At 37.2% G+C, this 20,430-nt stretch overlaps 1 protein-coding gene across 21 annotated transcripts in view; it reads left to right on the top strand.

Annotated features, from left to right (window-relative positions):
* The window catches only part of CDC42BPA (CDC42 binding protein kinase alpha), a 320,366-nt gene that overhangs the window by 208,702 nt on the left and 91,234 nt on the right, over positions 1–20,430 (top strand). For all 21 annotated transcript variants that reach the window (XR_009210848.1, XR_009210849.1, XR_009210847.1 and 18 more), the window contains 2 exons: positions 7,636–7,741; positions 18,313–18,437. Coding sequence is in view for 16 of the 21 variants with exons in the window: in XM_058430788.1 (XP_058286771.1) it covers positions 7,636–7,741; positions 18,313–18,437 (231 nt within the window). In the remaining 5 variants the exon portion in view is untranslated. The remainder of the gene's footprint in view (positions 1–7,635; positions 7,742–18,312; positions 18,438–20,430) is intronic.

The following is a 20,430-nucleotide window of genomic DNA, read 5'->3' as shown; positions in this document are numbered from 1 at the left end:
TGTGTGTGTGTGTGTGTGTGTGTGTGTGTGTGTGTGTGTGTGTGTGTTAAGATGGAAGAAACAACAGCATGCTTGTAATCTGATAGAAATTATCTCATAGATGATTGGAGGAGAGAGGAGAGGAGGAAAGTACTGGAGCAAAGTACCTGAGGATGTTCGTAATAAAGGGATTGGCCTTACTCGATCCTGTTTTTTTTTTTTTTTTTAAACCTATCATGAGAAGAGCAAGTAGAGTATATGGACGTAGATAGGGGTGGTGGGAACTTGTCCATGTGTTGAGCTCTCTTGTTGAGTTGGGCATATTGAACTTGTGGTGCTCGGAAGACATCTTTGTAGAGATGTCAAGTCAGTTTGAAGGCCACAGAAGCTCCAAGTGTAGATTCAGAGATCATCAGCTGAATACATAAATAAAACCAGCTAGTGTCATTGATGAGATACCTCAGGCAGCATGTGTAGAGAGGGAAGAGACAGCACCTAAGACAGAATACTGAGGAGCATTGGTATTTACAGGAAGAATGGAAGAGTCACAAAGGCAGCTGAAAAGAAGCCAGGAATGTAGACTAAAACTAGGAGAGCTTGGGATCCCTGAAATCAAAGCCAGACAGCATGTCAAGAGGGCAAAAGTGGACAACACTGTCAAAAGTGGCCAGCAGGTTGGATGTAATCACAGGCCAGTGTTGAGTTTTGAGAGAGCTGTTTTCTTGAGATGGTGGAGGCAGAAGCCAGATTTTGATGTGGTGGAGAGCAACTAAGCGATGAAAAAGTGGTTACAGAAACTGTTTCAAGATGCCTACCAGTGAGTGGGAAGACAAGGATTTGGGAAATGAATTGTGACACAGGGTATGGGGAGAGTTTCTTTATTTTTAATATGGAAGAGACTTAAGCTTGTTTAATGCTAACAGGAAAAAGAATGGTTTTACATGAAAATTTTACTCTATTTTTGTACATATTTTTCTGAAAGTCTTTGCAGTTTTTTTGGGTTTTGTTATTGAAGTTGCTTCTGTGTTAGGAAAGCTTCCTAAACATAACTAAATTTCACATCTGTCTATAGATAAGAGTGAAGTGACAAATTTGCTTGGAGATGGAGGTTGGCTTATTTTCCTTGAATTTGTCATTTAAATTATAATTTATCTTCAGTAATGTTATGTAGGAGATTTTTAAGATTACACTTTTAAGATCAACCATTACTTACATTCTTTGTTCACCGGAAAGCAATCACATAAAATTACCCAGAACTGAACCACATGGAATTTCATTTATTGCTAACGTCCTACAGCATCCATCAAATTGCTGTAGATATAAGCCTGTTTGTCACATAACAATACAGTCTTCAAAAACTTATTCCTTGCTGGGCATGGTGGCCCATGCCTGTAATCTAAGCATTTTGGGAGGCTGAGGCGGGCAGATCACCTGAGGTCAGGAGTTCGAGACCAGCCTGGCCAATATTGTAAAACCCCATCTCTACTGAAAATGCAAAAATTAGCCAGACTTGGTAGCATGTGCCTGTAATCCCAGCTACTCGGGAGGCTGAGGCTAGAGAATTGCTTGAACCTGAGAGGCGGAGGTTGCGGTGATCTGAGATCGCACCACTGCACTCCAGCCTGGGCTACAGAGTGAGACTCTTGTCCCAAAAAAAACAAAAAAAAACAAAAAAAAAACTTACTCCCTTTTTTTCCTTAGAAGATTTTTTAAGTCTTATTAAAACTGTCTTTACTTCTAAGGGTAAATAAGTCATCATGCTCCACAGAACTGTCACTTTAAATAAGCTTCGTAATATTAAAATAATAATGTGTATGTATGTAGATGTAGGAAAGAAGGGCTGAAAGTATTGATAGAACTGTCGGAAATTTAACTGAGCTTTTAATACAATCTAGAGTTGAGAACAAGGAATCATTTTGTGGTTCATATATCCTCCTGTTTCCCTAACCTCTCCTTTCACCATGCTTTCTAGTATATACATAATCAAATAAGGTGAGTATAGGAAGTCTACACATCACAGACGTTTTCCTCAGATTTCCAAATGAAACACAAATAGATGTTATTAAGTATACATTCATTGAACTCATTAAAAGTAAATGAGTGTGACTTTTAATTTTAAGGGAAAGGATGAGGATTTGGAAGCATCAGGCTATAATAAAGCAGATGGTACAAATAGCCAATCTGGAATACTGTTATTTTCAATAAAATCAGGCAATGCAGTTCCATTCTGGCATTTTCCGCTGTCATTTGCAGACTATCATCTGAAGATACCTACCATAGTGTTTCTCCAGGATGCTAGTGTGCCCTCTCACTAGTGTATTTATTAATGCCTTGGTGAAAGGAGTGCCTTCTGGGTGTTCTGAAGTGGGTGCTTTGTGGGTGGCTGACCAGGTTGCACATAATAAGTCCACTCTGACATTCTCATCTCCTAGAGCCAGTAGACTCTTTATGCTCGGTAAGTCAAATATCTCGAGCTAATTGACTGTAGCCTGCTATTGGGTCGAAAGTCCAAGCTTCGTCAGGTTTGTCAAAGATCAGATAGTTGTAGCTATGCGGCGTCATTTCTGAGGGCTCTGTTCTGTTCCATTGATCTATGTCTCTGTTGTGGTACCAGTACCATGCTGTTTTGGTTACTGTAGCCTTGTAGTATAGTTTAAAGTCAGGTAGCGTGATGCCTCCAGCTTTGTTCTTTTGGCTTAGGATTGACTTGGCGATGCGGGCTCTTTTTTGGTTCCATATGAACTTTAAAGTAGTTTTTTCCAATTCTGTGAAGAAAGTCATTGGTAGCTTGATGGGGATGGCATTCAATCTATAAATGACCTTGGGCAGTATGGCCATTTTCACGATATTGATTCTTCCAACCCATGAGCATGGAATGTTCTTCCATTTGTTTGTATCCTCTTTTATTTCATTGAGCAGTGGTTTGTAGTTCTCCTTGAAGAGGTCCTTCACATCCCTTGTAAGTTGGATTCCTAGGTATTTTATTCTCTTTGAAGCAATTGTGAATGGGAGTTCGCTCATGATTTGGCTCTCTGTTTGTCTGTTATTGGTGTACAAGAATGCTTGTGATTTTTGTACATTAATTTTGTATCCTGAGACTTTGCTGAAGTTGCTAATCAGCTTAAGGAGATTTTGGGCTGAGACAATGGGGTTTTCTAGATATACAATCATGTCATCTGCAAACAGGGACAATTTGACTTCCTCTTTTCCTAGTTGAATACCCTTTATTTCCTTCTCCTGCCTGATTGCTCTGGCCAGAACTTCCAGCACTATGTTGAATAGGAGCGGTGAGAGAGGGCATCCCTGTCTTGTGCCAGTTTTCAGAGGGAATGCTTCCAGTTTTTGCCCATTCAGTATGATATTGGCTGTGGGTTTGTCATAGATAGCTCTTATTATCTTGAGATACGTCCCATCAATACCTAATTTATTGAGAGTTTTTAGCATGAAGGGTTGTTGAATTTTGTCAAAGGCCTTTTCTGCATCTATTGAGATAATCATGTGGTTTTTGTCTTTGGTTCTGTTTATATGCTGGATTACATTTATTGATTTGCGTATGTTGAACCAGCCTTGCATCCCAGGGATGAAGAAATGGGGAAAGGATTCCCTATTTAATAAATGGTGCTGGGAAAACTGGCTAGCCATATGTAGAAAGCTGAAACTGGATCCCTTCCTTACACCTTATACAAAAATTAATTCAAGATGGATTAAAGACTTAGATGTTAGACCTAAAACCATTAAAATCCTACAAGAAAACCTAGGCAATACCATTCAGGACATAGGCGTGGGCAAGGACTTCATGTCTAAAACACCAAAAGCAATGGCAACAAAAGCAAAAATCGACAAATGGGATCTCATTAAACTAAAGAGCTTCTGCACAGCAAAAGAAACTATCATCAGAGTGAACAGGCAACCTACAGAATGGGAGAAAATTTTTGCAACCTACTCATCTGACAAAGGGCTAATATCCAGAATCTACAATGAACTCAAACAAATTTACAAGAAAAAAACAACCCCATCAAAAAGTGGGCAGAGGACATGAACAGACACTTCTCAAAAGAAGACATTTATGCAGCCAAAAAACACATGAAGAAATGCTCATCATCACTGGCCATCAGAGAAATGCAAATCAAAACCACAGTGAGATACCATCTCACACCAGTTAGAATGGCCATCATTAAAAAATCAGGAAACAATAGGTGCTGGAGAGGATGTGGAGAAATAGGAACACTTTTACACTGTTGGTGGGACTGTAAACTAGTTCAACCATTGTGGAAGTCAGTGTGGCGATTCCTCAGGGATCTCGAACTAGAAATACCATTTGACCCAGCCATCCCATTACTGGGTATATACCCAAAGGACTATAAATCATGCTGCTATAAAGACACATGCACACGTATGTTTATTGCGGCACTATTCACAATAGCAAAGAGTTGGAACCAACCCAAATGTCCAACAACGATAGACTGGATTAAGAAAATGTGGCACATATACACCATGGAATACTATGCAGCCATAAAAAAGGATGAGTTCATGTCCTTTGTAGGGACATGGATGAAACTGGAAAACATCATTCTCAGTAAACTATCGCAAGGACAAAAAACCAAACACCGCATGTTCTCACTCATAGGTGGGAATTGAACAATGAGAACTCATGGACACAGGAAGGGGAACATCACACTCCGGGGACTGTTGTGGGGTGGGGGGAGGGGGGAGGGACAGCATTAGGAGATACACCTAATGCTAAATGATGAGTTAATGGGTGCAGGAAATCAACATGGCACATGGATACATATGTAACAAACCTGCACATTGTGCACATGTACCCTAAAACCCTAAAGTATAATTAAAAAAAAAAAAAAAAAAAAAGAAAGTCCAAGCTTCAGTTACTCAGCCTTGCAGTGAAAAACTACACCTGAATATTGAGTCAACACGTTAAACCACAAATCCTAGATGAGTATGTGCATTTGATAAATTTGGCTGTATTTAATTTTTTACTTACCCACCTTGGGGTAACACCCTTCTGACCTGAAGGAAGAAGCTGAGGCACAGGATATGTTTAAAGAGTTTGCTTGAGCCAAAGTGAGGACAGCTGCCAGGAACACACTTCCAGGTTACCTTGAGGAGTGCTCCATTAGGTCTTTGTTACAAGTAGGTTTTTAAAAGCAAAAGGAGACAAGGGCTGGGCTGATACAAAGTCGTTTGACAGGAATTTTCACTGATTTACAAAATAACATTGATTAGTGATTGGCTATTTGTTGTTGAACTATAGCATGTGAGTCATGGTCTCCAGTGTATGGCATTTTATGGCTACTTGGCATAAGTTTAGAGCCCGCATAGCAAGTGGCCTCAAGAGGTGATTATTTAGCTCAAGGTGGGAGTGAGATGTGACTGCTCTCACATTTTAAATACCTCTCTGGGCCTGATAATTTAAATGGTCTCACATTCCTTAGATAAAAAAAGTTAATTTTCTTTCTCAGCCCTTAGAATTCATTTCTATATGCTGCCCATACTCCTTCCAATATAAATTGCCAAAATCCTTTAACACCTTCATTGCTTTTATGTCTAGTCTCTGCTGTGATCTTAACTGTCATCATAGGCCTGAAGACAGTGACAAGTGATTGGGTAGGTGTTAAAGATACTTGGCCTCCCCTTTTGCAGTAACTATTTCAGGTGAAGTTAATAAATGATTTATGCAAAAACAGGCTGGTTGCCTCAGGTTATAGCTGCTTTGGGGAAAGGGATGAGATTGCTTCTACCTGCAGAGGTTTGAAGCAATATGAGGGTTCAGAGTTCCCAGCACTGTTTTTTGCTGCCCGAAGGTTCCAGTATGTTGTCCAAAAGATAGAAACTAAGACAAAATTAATATAGAGTTTATTTGGGCCAAGGTTGAGGACTGCAGCCCAGGAAACACAGAGAAGGGCTCCAGAAAACAAAAAAGAGGCTCAGGTTTTTAAAGAAAGACAAATCAGGAGAAGGAACATACAAAAGTCTTTTGTCAGGAATTCTCATTGGTTTGCAGAAATAACATTGATTAATGATTGGCTGTACATTGTTGAACTATAGGGTATGAGTTATGGTATCCAGAATATGGCGTTGTTGGGTTAATTTATAGCTATTGATGACACCCAGTCTGGAGTCCACATAGCTGGTAGATTACTTAGCTCAATTGGGAGAGTAAGATGTGACTGCAGTCACATTTCAGTGCCTCTCTGGCCCTGCTAATTTAAAGGGGCTCGCATTTCTCATAAAAAGTTTCTTTTCTTTCTCACATCTCACATGTCTTGGGGACTCCACTCATTCTGAATCCACACCCTTAGCCTAAGAGGTTTGGTCAGTGTTGTGCAGATCAACATTTTGCACCTTCTGATGGGATGCACTGAGAAACATTGTTCTTGTGGTATTCTAGCCAAAAATGAATTCTTTGAGACGAGTCATAAACATCAGATGGCCCCAGGTTGAGTGTCACTGTACACAATTAGAGACCTATACATTATAAAACTGTTGCGAGAGATAGGGAAGACTGAGGAACTGTTCTAGACCAAGGGAAATTGAAGAGACATGACTACTAAATGCAACACATGTTTCTCAGTTGGATCCTGGGCTTCGTAAGAAAAGGAGACATTGTTGGGATAACTTGAATTGGGTCTGTGAATTCGGATGGTAAATGTTCTGGTAATGTTGATTTTTTAAATTGAGAGGATTGCTTCGCGATTATGGCAGAGTGTCCTTGACTTTGAAAGATACACACTGGAGTATTTAGGGATAATAGGGCATAATATCTGCAGAACCACCTCAGTGGTTCTGAAGAACACCAATGAAATCAGTACATACACAGTAATAAAGAAAATGCAGTAAAATATTAGCAGTTGGGGAATCTGGGTTAAGAGGATACAAAAATTCTTTGTACTATTTTTGTAACTTTGCTAATAATAATGAAATTATTTCGAAGTAAATTTAAAATTTCTGAGCTCATAAATTCTAATTATGAACAAAATGTTTGGAATACTGTTGTTAATCAAATTGATAACACTAGGAAGTGACTCTGGCCTAATAATAAGGGCCCAGCAACTTTGTATTTTGTAAGAATATTGTGGTGGAAATACACAAAGAAAAGTATCTAATTTGGTCTCAAACTAATTTGCCTTTGGATAGAACGTAATGAATGTGAAGCAAATGGCAATTATTATTTTCATTTTGGTCCATTATCAACCTTGATGAGACCTTCTCTGACTATATAATCTAAAGTAGCCACCCTCTCCCAAATACTTTTTGCATTGCCATATATATATAATTTAGAACTTATTAGCTGAAATTAGTTCATTTTACTCACTTTTCATTGGCAGTCCGCCTCTACCAGAATATAAGCTCTGTGAGAGCAGTAGCTGTCAAGACCTACAACAATTCCTTGGCACCTAGTAAGCACTCCATAAATATTTGGTAAATGAATGAACAAATCAGTATTATTGTAATATAAATTCCTGGAACATGCTTTCACCAGGCCTGTCATTACATATAAACAAGCTGTATTCTATGGGGACAATATTTCTGCAGTTCTATCTGATATTTTATGTTTTATGTAACTATTGGAAAAATAATTTCAAGTTTTCAGTTGACCTTTAATTCCCTTTTTTCCTTTTGTGTTTTGAATTGCGTTAGTCAAAGTGAAAGGGAAGAATTTGAAAGTGAGTTCAAACAACAGTATGAACGAGAAAAAGTGTTGTTAACTGAAGAAAATAAAAAGCTGACGAGTGAACTTGATAAGGTGAGTGATTTAGTCTCATGTTAATTGAGTAGTACATGCTAGATGTTCAAAACTGATAGGAATTGTGAGTATAACTTTATATTTGGCATACATTTTTGTTTAATAGTCTTTCTCCTGAGTTATGTTGCTTCTATGATATACGCAATTCTTTGTTACAATAATCTGATAGGAGTCTTCTGAGGAGAGAGTTTTGCTTATCTCCTTTTATTCTTTGTCCCGTTTATTTTTTTGAGCCTCTTATTTATTTCAGTCTCCATCCGTATTAGTCCATTTTGGGGTTACTATAAAGGAATACCTGAGACTGGGTAATTTACAAATAAAATAGATTTATTTTGGCTTATGGTTCTGCAGGCCATACAGGAAGTGTGGTGCCAGCATCTGCTTCTGGTGAGAGTCTCAGGAAGCTTTCAATCATGGCAGAAGGTGCAAAGGCAAGGGAGGGAGCAAGAGAGAGACTGGGGAGGTGTACACACTTTTGAACAACCGGATCTCAATGAGTACTCACTTATCACCAAGGGGATGATGCTAAATCATTCATGAGGGGCCTGCCCTCATGATCCAGTCACCTCCCACCAGTCCCCACCTCCAACACTGGGAATCACATTTCAACCTGAGATTTGAAGGAGACACATTGAAGTCATGTCACCATGTGTTCTCTTTCTTACTCTTTTCTTTCAATATTCATCATATACCCCGTCACGGATGGCTAAGTTCAGGCCAAGTTAAGGCTGTCAAGGGACAATTAGGCCAAACCTGGAGAAATTGTAACAGCTGATTCATATTCACAAAGAAGAACTGGTAAAGCTAGAAATGATACCAGGGGTAGGTGATAATCTAAATAAACCATCTCAGCCTAATTTCTAGAATCATGTATTGAACTGAGAAGTAGCCATATTCATGAACAAAATTTCAAATACTTAAAGGAATTTTTTTCCCACTTAATATCTCAAATTTCCCAACTTCCCACCATTCTGCATTTCTTGTGCTAATTCCTAACAAGCAGTTGTAAAAATCCTAATATTAACCAGAAGTTTATTGTTTGTTTGTTTTGATATAGTCTCGCTCTGTCACCCAGGCTGGAGTGCAGTGGCGTAATCTCGTCTCACTGCAACTTCCGCCTCCTGGGTTCAAACAATTCTCCTGCCTCAGCCTCCTCAGTAGCTGGGACTACAGGCACACACCACCACACTCAGCTAATGTCTGTACTTTTAGTAGAGACGGAATTTCGCTGTGTTGGCCAGGCTGGTCTTGAACTCCTGACCTCAAGCAATCCACCCACCTCAGCCTCCCAAAGTGCTGGGATTACAGGCGTGAGCCACCATGCCTGGCCGCATGAGCCACTGCACCCAGCCCAGAAGTTTTAGTAATTCTACTTAAATTTAAATAAGGAGGACTGGTTAATTGTATTTTATAATGATATCTAGTATTTTCCTCCAATAAAAATATTATGTTCAATTATTAGTTATTCCAATAACAGACTGAAAGACCTTGACTTGTAAAATTAGAGACTCTTCCTTCTTTTTGTTTTCTATATAGCTCTGTATTTCTCACTATTTTCCCCATGATTATTTAGCATGTAAAATGCTAAATAAGTATTTAAAACATTTTTAAACTGATTGCTTGTTTTCTAAGCCTTTAAAAAATGACTAGTTGAAAACTACTTGAGAAAGAATACTGTTCGTATCGTAAAGTCTTGTAAAGCTAACATACACAAACATTGTAGAAAGTGGCTGAACAGTAAGTAATATAGATTGATTTTTTAAGCCATGTATAGTGCATGAACTTTATTGTATAACAGTTATTTCCATTGAAATAAGGCTGACAATATTTGAACTTTATCCAAGCAGGTCACATAATTGTTATTTCATGTGTTGACTAATTTGATTACAAAATTTAATGTCATTTTGTCCTATAAGACAGAATTTTAAGATTTTGTTGAGTTACCTACTAAAAGATGTTATTACATTTTAAGAAAAATTATATTGGAAAATAACTTGAATGTAGATCAAATTTTTACATTCAATTATTGGTTTAATTTCATTGTTAGCCATACATTTCTGCTGAGTTTATCCAATATATATATTTAGAGAAAATTTTTCAAAACTTCTTATTTGATTAAAATTGTGTTGCAGTCTAATACACCCATGAAAAAGGGACATACTTAGACCTAGTATATGTAGTGAAGCCTCCTTGATGAGGCCTGAAGGATAGTTTGTTTTTAAAAAAACAAAACAAAACGAAAAAACAGAATTACCCATTCTTGCTAAATTGAAAGATAGGTAGGATATGAGTAGCACTTTAAGAGCAAATTCATATGGTAGGTAAATATTTAATGTCCGGTGGTTACAGGGCAATATTTATTCCTGAAGAAATGGGGGAGATCTGGAATCTCTATTTCCATTTGAACCTCTGCTCTGTTTCTCAAACTTTTGTTCAATTTTTGCATCTCTCTCTTCTTAATTCTCAGTCTACCTTTCCCTTTTTAATTCTGTCTGTCTCAGTAGTGATAAACTGAACTTCACTGCACATCTTCACTTTCCATTTATTCATTTTCCAGTTTGGTTTGAAGTGGGTAGTTTCCCCAAGGATGACCACAGAAGCATTTGCCATTGCTGAACTATTCCATTGGGAACCAGCTTGTAGAGAACTGGATCTCTTCTTGACAGAATTACAGATATAGAAGTCAGAAAGCAATTATTAGGTTAATTTTGAAAGGTATATTATAGATTTTCACATTTTTAAACTCCAAAAATAAAAACATTTAAATAAATTTTTAAAAATTAGATGACATTTTTGTAAATCTTATAAGCCCCACTTTTTACTAAAAGATAATTCATTGCCGGCTGGGCACAGTGGCTCACGCCTGTAATCCCAGCACTTTGGGAGGTCAAGGCAGGCAGATCGCTTGACGTCAGGAGTTTGAGACCAGCCTGGCCAATATGGAGAAACCCCGTCTCTACTAAAAATACAAAAATTAACCGGGTGTGGTGGCACATGCCTGTAGTCTCATCTACTCGGGAGGCTGAGGCACTGAGGCAGGAGAATCACTTGAGCCCAGGAGGTAGAGGTAGCAGTGAGCCAAGATCGCACCACTGCACTCCAGACTGAGCGACAGAGTGACAGTCTGTCTCAAAAAAAAAAAATATATATATATATATATATATATCGTTGCAAATATAATTAGCCATCTGGTTTCCTTGAATCTCATAACAAATTTTAAAAAATTAGCCATTTATGCAAGTGAGTAAAATTGTTTACAGTAAGAAAAGTTGTAATTTGTTTTTAAAATTTGTTTTTTTTAAATATTTTCAAAAAACGTGGAAAATATTTAACATGAAAGTTACCCATAATGTGATCACCACAAAACAGGGATTTTAATTTTGTATGTTCCTTTCCAGGTATATCCTTATTATTATATAATTGCAATCATGTATACAATCCACTTACTAATCTGCCTTTTAAAATGTTAAGAGCATTTTTTTCATAATCCTATGTAGTCTTCTTATAAGTCAAATGTGTGAATGTACAAATAGTAAAACCTCATTTTCAAACATGAAAAATGAACTAATACTTAAAATTTACTATGTGCAGGTCATCTTCTGAATTACTTCATATAACTCATTTAATTTTTACAATAACTCTCTAAGGTGTACCCTTTTGTTCTTACCATTTTATAAATCAAGAAACTAAGTCAAAGAAGGGTTAAATACTTTCCCAATCACAAGAATAAGAAGTAGGATTTGAGTACACGTAGTCGGGCTCCAGAGTCCATGCTTTTATTTGGTAATAATGCAAAGATTAACTTTTTTCTAACCAATTCCACATACATTAAGCAATCTATTGAAAACTACTTGTCACTCTTGTAATATGACAGTGCAGAGTTTGCATTTTCCTCCTCCTCTTGCGAACCTCCAACTGAAACCCCAACCACAAATGTGGAAGGGCTGTAAAAAATAATGGTAATCCAAAATGGATATTAGTGCAGGAATTAATGAAGAGAAGATGCTGCATATACAACTCTCAAAAACAGCTGATAGACTTCTGGCTATGCTAATATGAAGAAATTGATTAATCTTCTAAAAAAATACTAAAAAGCAAATGCAATTGTCAAAAACAACCATTTCAGAAGTCTTGGAGTTAACCAGAGGAAGGTGCCAGCTACAAAACACTGCTAAGATAAGTTAAGGACTATCTGAACAAATGGAGAGATAAACTATGTTAATGGATTGGAAGACTCAATATTGTTGGGATAGCAATTCTCCCCAAATTGATCTGTAGGTTCTGTGACATCCGTATCAAAATTCTGGTAGGCTTTTTGTTGGAATTCACAAGCTTACCCTTAAACTTACGGAGGAATAGAAAAGACTAAGAATAGTTCAGATATTTTGAGTAAAGTTAGAAGTTGGAGGATTAACACTATGTAATTTTAATACTTGCTATAAAAATGCCGTAATCAAAAAGATGTAGTACTGGCATAATGAAACGGAATGAAGAGTCCAAAAATAAGCTCTTACATTTATGATCAGTTGATTTTCTGCAAAAGTGCCAAGGCAATTCAATGGAAAAAGGATAATCTTTTCATATAGTACTGGAACAATTGGATATCCATATGTGAGAAAAAATGAACTTGGATCCTTACCTCATACCTTATACAAAAATTAACTCAAAGTGGATCACAATCTGAAATATAAAAAGTAAGCATAGGAGAAAATCTTTGTGATTCAGGGTTAAAAATGTCAAGATAATGATATTAAAAGCACAGTGCATGAGAGAAGAGCAATGATAAATTGAACATCAAAATTTAAAAAGAACATTAAGAAAATGAAAAGACATGCACAGATGAGGAGGAAATATTTCCAAATCATTTATCTGAAAAAAGACTTGTATTCATAATACGTAAAGAACTCTTAAGGTGGACGTGGTGGTTCATACCTGTAATCCCAGCACTTTGGGAGTCTAAGCCATGAGGATCACTTGAGCCCAGGAGTTCAAGACCAATCTGGGAAATATAGTGAGACCTTATCTCTACAAAAAAATTTTTTTAAATATTAGCTGGGTGAGGTGGCACATGCCTGTAGTACCAGCTATCTGGAAGGCTGAAACAGGAGGATTTATGTGAGTCCAGGAAGTCAAGGCTGCAGTGAGTGGAGATGACACCACTGCCCAGAGTTTGACCCTGTCTCAAAAAAAAAAAAGGAAAAAAAACCTCTTAAAATATAAATTTGAAATATAAATATAAAATCTTAAAATATAAATATGAATTTTCATAGCATATTCTCATAATAGTAAATAACTGGAAACAGTACAAATGTTTATCAATGGTGCATGGATAAACAAAGCATACCATACCTATATACTAGAATACCACTCAGCAGTAAAAAGGAGTGAACTTCGGATACATGCAACAGTATTGAGGTTCAACTTCAATAATCTAAGTGAAAGAAGTCCAGTACAAAAGACTACATATGCTGTTATTTCATTGATAGAAGATTTCAGAAAATGCAGAACTACAGAAACAGAAAGCAGGTCAGTGATGCCTAGAGAAATCAGAGTGCGGACCAAGATCAATTGTAAATAGGCACGGGGATATTTCTTGAGTATTAGAAGTGTTCCAAAACTGGATTGTAGCAATCACTGTACAACTGTTTAAGTTTGCTAAAAATCATTCAAGTATACACTTACAATGGGTGAAGTTTATGTTATATAAATTATACCTCAGTAAAAGTGTAAAAAAAAAAACAAAACTGGTAAACTGTATTTTCAGAGGCGAATGGCACACCCTAAGGTACAAAACTTAAATCTCTTGTTTGCAATAGGCAAATCAGTGTGTGCCAGCAGTGAGTGATAGCTTCCCTGGATCTCATTTCCTTTTGGGAAGACAAGGAGGTTGGAGGTAGGATTAAATGGGGTATTACAGACAAACTCTATATGCATAAAACAATTTGTTGTTGTTGTTTTGCCAGAAGGGAAGAAATGAAACTTTGCTTTGTGATTTGTGCCAAAATTGCCTATCTCTGCACAGAAATACAGGTTCAAAATGCACACCAATAAAATCCTGTGTCATTGGTAGAATTCCTAATAGCTTAGAATTGAGAGTTGGCAAACTATGGCCTCTGGCCAAATCTAGCTCCCAGATTGTTTTTGTCTGACCCATATAATAAAAATGATCTTTACATTTTTAAATTGACTATTTTTTAAAAAAAGATGACGATGATGTGAGATTTTATGTGGCCCACAGAGGTGAAAATACTTGCGTCTGGTTCTTTACTGGAAAAGTTTGCAGACGCTTGACTTACAACATGGTTGTGGCCTGTATTAGTTAGGGTTCCACAGAGAAACAGAACCGATAGAGTGAGTGTATGTGGGGGGTGGGGGGTGGTATATGTATGTGTGTTGGGAGCAGGGGAGAGTATAAGGAATTGGCTCAAGTAATTATATAGGCTGACAAGTCCCGAGATCTGCGCTGGGCAAGCTGGAGACCCAGGAGAGTGTATTTTGTAGTTGCAGTCCCAAAGCTTGGCAAGCTTAACATTCAGGAAAAGCTTCTGTCTCGTTTCAGGTCTGAAGGCAGGAGAAGCTGATGTCACAGCTGATGTTCCCCCCTATTATTGGTGCAGTCAGCCTTTTTGTTCTGTTCAGGCCTTCAGTTGATCACATGGGGCTCACATACATTAGGGAGGGGATTCTTCTCAGTCTGCCAGTTCAAATGTTATCTTATGTGGAGACACCCTCACAGACCTACCCAGAATAATGTTTGACCCAACGTCTAGGCACCTTGTGGACCAGTCAAGTTGACAATCACATGGCCCCTTTATCCCTAAAAACCTGTAAATAGATCCTCTAGGAGCAACTCACCTTCATCAAAGTTGAGTAATCAAGAAGAAGCTAGCACAGTATCTCTACAAACTTACAAAAAAGGAAGAAAGGAGTAGTAATAAATAGTACATGAGACCATTTATCAGAAAAGAATGTAGCTATGTAATAAAATAGTGTGCAAGTATTTTTTCATGAAAAAAAGTTTTTGGTTTTTTTTTGAGATGAAGTCTTACTCTGCCACCCAGGCTGGAGTGCAGTGGCACAATCTCTGCTCATTGCAACCTCCGCCTCCCGAGTTCAAGCCATTCTCCTGCCTCAGCCTCCCAAGTAGCTGGGATTACAGGCATGTACCACCACACCCATCTAATTTTTTTTTTTTTTTTAGTAGAGATGGGGTTTCACCATGTTGGCCAGGCTGGTCTCAAACTCCTGACCTCAGGTGATCCTCCCACCTCGGCCTCCCAAAGTGTTGGGATTACAGGCGTGAGCCACTGCACCCAGCCTTTTTCATGAATTTTCTAAAAACTTAAAGCAAGCACTTTTTGCTTCTGTGACAGATTAGCTTACATCCTGCCACCTCACCAAGAAGAGCTATAAAGCTGGATTTTAAAAATAATACTATACAAATACCACTTATAGTATTCGTCTGTAAGAAGTCATTGGAGTGACAACAAGGAAACCAGGACTTTACTGACCAAGATCCTAAAGGGAAGAATAGTACAGAGCAGTGAGCCCAACATTTAGTGCCACTTTTCCTCTTTAGGCATTTGCAGATATGAAAGCAGAAAAACCTCAGAATCTAGGAAGTTGAACATGGTATTCCACAGTTTTACAAGGCTGGAGAAAGAAAAATGGAAGTGCATTGCCTATCAAGTTGCAGGATCCTTAGTAAATAATTCAAACTTTCAATTGAACCCATTGAAAGCCTACATTTTAGGAGTAAGGGTGAGTAAGAAAGATGAGTCCTCAGTGACTGAAACCCAGCCTCCAAGTATTTCAGTCTTTGATCTATCTTTACTCTGATTGCCTACCAAAAGTAAAAGTAAATACTCTATGGAGGAAGATATTATCCAGAGTCTTAAAATTATCTAAAATTTTTATACACGATATGTGGCATGCAGTAAAAAATTACCAGGCATATCAGCAAACACAACCAAATCATTGAAAATCAAGAGAAAAATTCAGCAGCAAAAACAAAATCAAAAAAGGGAAAATGAAAACCAGGCAATCAGCAGAAGCAGACCCATAGGAGTTCCCAGTATGAAATTTTTATGAATGGACTTTAATCATGTGACTTGTTCAAGAAAGTAGACATATGAAGAATTTCAGCAAGCAACTGGAATCTATACAAAACTGTCAAATAGAATTTCCAGGAGCAAAAAATAAAATAACTAAAAGACTCAATAGAACATTTTAACAACAGATTGGAGAGAAACAAAGAAAAGGACTGCATATGTTAAAAAAAAAAATTTAGACTAAAGTATAGTCAGGGATTAAAAAGAATAGAAAATATAGAAAGGAGGATATAAGACATAGAGGATGTGATGAAAAGTTGTAACATACAAATAATTGGTTTCCCAAAAGGCGAGAAGAGAGAGATGGCGGCAGTGCAATACTTGAAGAGTGTTTATGGCCCAGAATTTTTCCAAACCTATGAGAAACATTTAGCCACAAATTCAAGAAATACCACAAACCCTAAAAGTGAAATAATTAATAGAAATCAGCCCCCACTTAGACAAATCCTAGAAAAGCGGCCAGAAACCAACCAACATAAAATTCTAAAAGCAACCAGAGAAGAAAGACATTATGTTCAAAGGCGTGAAACTTCAACTGGAAACTGACTTCCCAACAGAAAAATTAAAAATGGAATTCAGAAGAAAAAGAATGTCCTAAAAGTGCTATAGTAAAATAACTGCCAATTTACAATGTTATTTACAGCAAAAAATGCCTTCCAGAAATGAAGGCAGAAATTCAGAATGTGGAAAACTGCAGGACAACCTACATTCTTTTTTTTTTTTTTTTTTTTTTTTTGAGACGGAGTCTTCTTCTGTCAGACGGAGTCTTGTTCTGTCACCGAGGCTGGAGTGCAGTGATGCAATCTCGGCTCACTGCAAACTCCACCTCCCAGATTCAAGCAATTCTCCTGCCTCAGCCTCCCGAGTAGCTGGGACTACAGGCGCATGCCACCACCTCCGGCTAATTTTTTGTATTTTTAGTAGAGACGGGGTTTCACCGTGTTACCTAGGATGGCCTCGATCTCCTGACCTCGTGATCCACCTGCCTCGGCCTCCCAAAGTGCTGGGATTACAGGTGTGAGCCACTGTGCCTGGCCAAGACAACCTACATTCTTCAAGTCAAAAGAAAAATAAAGGTGTTGCAGGGGAACCTACAAATAAAATAGACTTAAAAGATGTATCGGGCCGGGTGTGCTGGTGCATGCCTGTAATCCCAGTAATTTGGGAGGCCACAGCAGGCAGATGGTTGGAGCCCAGGAGTCTGAGACCAGCTTGGGCAACATGCCAAGACCCCATCTCTACAAAAAATTTAAAAAATAAAAAATTAGCTGGATACTAATTTTTTTTTAGCTGTAATCCCAGCTACTTGGGAGGCTGACGTGGGAGGACTGCTTGAGCCCAGGAGGTGGAGGTTGTAATAAGCTGAGATCACACCACTTCACTCCAGCCTGGGCGACAGAGTGAAAACCTGTCTCAAAAAAAAAAAAAAAAAAAAAACATATATCCAATCATTAGGCTGTGTTTTCTTATTGGTATCATGATTCAATTTAACAGACTTAAGTTTTGTGATATGTTGAAGTAACTGGAAACTTGAACTATTACTATTTATGTGATGTTAGGAAATTTGTGAAATTTGTAGTGTGATGCTATTGTGGTTATATTTTAAAAGAGAGATCCTTATTCTTTAGAGATACATACAGCAATATGTATGGATAACATTGTATGATGTCTAGTATTTGTTTCCAAATAATACAGGAGGAGGGGATAAGAGAACAGGCGTACAGGCCAGGTGTGGTGGCTCACACCTGTAATCCTAGCACTTTGGGAGGCCGAGGTGGGCTTATCATCTGAGGTCAGGAGTTCGAGACCAGCCTGACCAACATGGTGAAACCCCATCGCTACTAAAAAGACAAAAAATTAGCCGGGCGTGATGGCGCACGTCTGTAATCCCAGCTACTGGGGAGGCTGAGACAGGAGAACTGCTTGAACCCGGGAGGCAGAAGTTGCAGTGAGTTGAGAACGCACCATTGTACTCTAGCCTGGGCAACAAGAGCAAAACTCTGTCTGGAAAAAAAAAAAGAGAACAGGCGTACAAGTGAAACAAGATTGATGTTGAAGTAATCATTGTTGAAATTAGGTAGTGGGGCTCATGGGAATTCATTATATTTTCCTTTTTTATATATGCTTGAAATTATAAGGTTTTTTAAAGAAAAAAAGATGACATAAAGACATTTTTGGACAAAAAAAAAAAGAAAGCTATTACCAACAGAAATAGGCAATTCTTAAGCCAAGCAGAGAATGTTCACAGAACCAAGTCACTGTAGGATGGTAAGGGAAAAGCAAAGATAGCAGGAGAATTCAGAGTACTTGATATCCAAATTCAGTGAGCAAAAGGGATTATTATAATAAGACAAGCATTTTTGGGTAATTGATGTTGAGTAATCAAATTTGACAATACCTGTCTGAACACCTCGAATTCTTGGTCCTAAAAGTCATGCATGTCTTAAAACTACCTTTCAGCTTACTACTTTGTATGAGAACTTAAGTATACACAACCAGCAGTTAGAAGAAGAGGTTAAAGATCTAGCAGACAAGAAAGAATCAGTTGCACATTGGGAAGCCCAAATCACAGAAATAATTCAGTGGTGAGTGCTCTTTTAAATGTTTTTTTGTGGATGATTGTGAGTATGTGGCCAAGTTGGTGTGAATTCCAGGTGGCTGCTAATAATGGTTTTTATCTCATTTGTCAGCTATGATAAATAAGTTACTCTGAAAAGCACAGTTTTATTACTGATCTGTTATTTGTGTTCTACTGTGTTTTCTGTTACGTTCCTCTGTTCCCTAACTGTAACAAATGTCCCATACCAGCATTTAACACAGCTTCATTGAAATCTGATTATTATTACTTTCTAAGAAAATGTTACCACCTCCAGAGTCAAAGTTGGAATTCATCTGCTACCTATGGATATTTCTTTCTAAGACCAAAACTCCTGTATTTGTGAGTATTTTAAGAAATGGAAGGCCTGCAAAAAAAACCTAGAAGCTAAAGATACTGTACTGTTACATTCTATCATGATTATACCAGATTAATTCACACATGGCATTTTTAAAACCTTAAATGGTTACATTTTAGTTTTATCAACTCTTTCTCAAGCTCTTGGGATTTAGTTTGGAATATTCATCTTAGTAACCTTCTTATTCATTTATTAAACAATTATTCTGGTGCTGGTAAAAAAAATTCATATTTTAGTAATACATGGAGAAAGTAGAATCTAATGAAGACTGTATTTCCAAGTAAAAATAGGTAGCTTAACTTTTTATATTTATTTAACTTTTAAAATCCTTTTTGGCAAATGGTAGGTGTTTAATTTATATCAAAACAAATACGAGTTGAGCATTCCTAGTCTGAAAATCTGAAATCTGAAATGCTTCAAAACGTAAAACTTTTTGAGTGCTGACATGACAACACCACAAGAAGAAAATTTTAGACATGACTTTGTGATGGGTCACAGTCAAAACGTTGTTTCATACACAAGAAATTATTATAAAACATTGTAAAAAATTACCTTCAGGCTATGTTTATAAGATGTATATAAAACACACGAATTTTGTGTTTTGTCTTGGGTCCCATCCCCAAGATAATCTCATTATGTATATTCAGGTATTCCAAAATTAAAAAAAAAAAACCTGAAATCCAAAATACTTTTGGTCCCAGACATTTCACATAAAAGCTACCCAGCCTATAGTTTTATCATATATTTATAGATCAGTCATTTGTAGGGAATTTTAATTCCTGTATGCATATTTTGGTTCAAATGTTTTTCCATTAAGAGTTCTTATGCTTATAATGTTTCTATTCAGTGCATATAAAGGGAATATGCAGATTGTGGAAATTTATTTGGGTTCTAGACAGTACAGTTATTGGTTCATTAATTTGTATCATCAAGTCTGCATTTCTGAAGCAAAATCCATTTTAATCTTTAACCAAGTTTATAATATCAAAAATTATGACTTGCCATTTGTAATTCCATTTTTATGTTATCAAATATATATGTAAGGAGGAGCTGAAAATGACTTTTCAGAAGACAGAGTCAAAACCTGTGATACTAGACTACTGATTTTTTCAAGTGTCTGGCATGATGAGTTCAGCTGGAATGGGAAGTGGTGCTAGTAATGGAAGGAAGCTTTCAATGTGGGCTTTGTAGAAAGGGTGAAGATGAAAGTTTATATGATGCCACAAAACACTCACTATACACTTTTCACATTCAAACGAAATATGCAGAAATCAGAAATACAAGGAAGTCACTTTGCATAAAAGCTGTTATTAACCCTACTTTTTATTTAGAAATGGACTAATAGATAGCAGATTGGCAAATACCCAAAGGGAAAAAGTAAAATATATATTCCCTGTTCAACTTTCTTACCTACTTGAAAGTTAACTCTGTGAGATACAATATCCAAGCTTATAAAGGTCAGACTGAGTTATTTTCATTTTTTGAGTTTAGTATACAGATTGAGTATTCCTTATTCAAAATGCTTGGGACCGGAAGTATTTTGGATTTCTTTTGGATTTTGGGAAGTTTGTATTATACTTAACAGTTCAGCATCCCTAATCCAAAAATTGAAGCATCTTGTCAG

Source organism: Hylobates moloch, unplaced genomic scaffold (assembly GCF_009828535.3).
Source record: "Hylobates moloch isolate HMO894 unplaced genomic scaffold, HMol_V3 SCAFFOLD_18, whole genome shotgun sequence".
Classification (NCBI taxonomy): Eukaryota; Metazoa; Chordata; class Mammalia; order Primates; family Hylobatidae; genus Hylobates; species Hylobates moloch.
The sequence above is the reverse complement of the archived record's forward strand: the minus strand, read 5'-3'. Positions and strand labels throughout refer to the sequence as shown.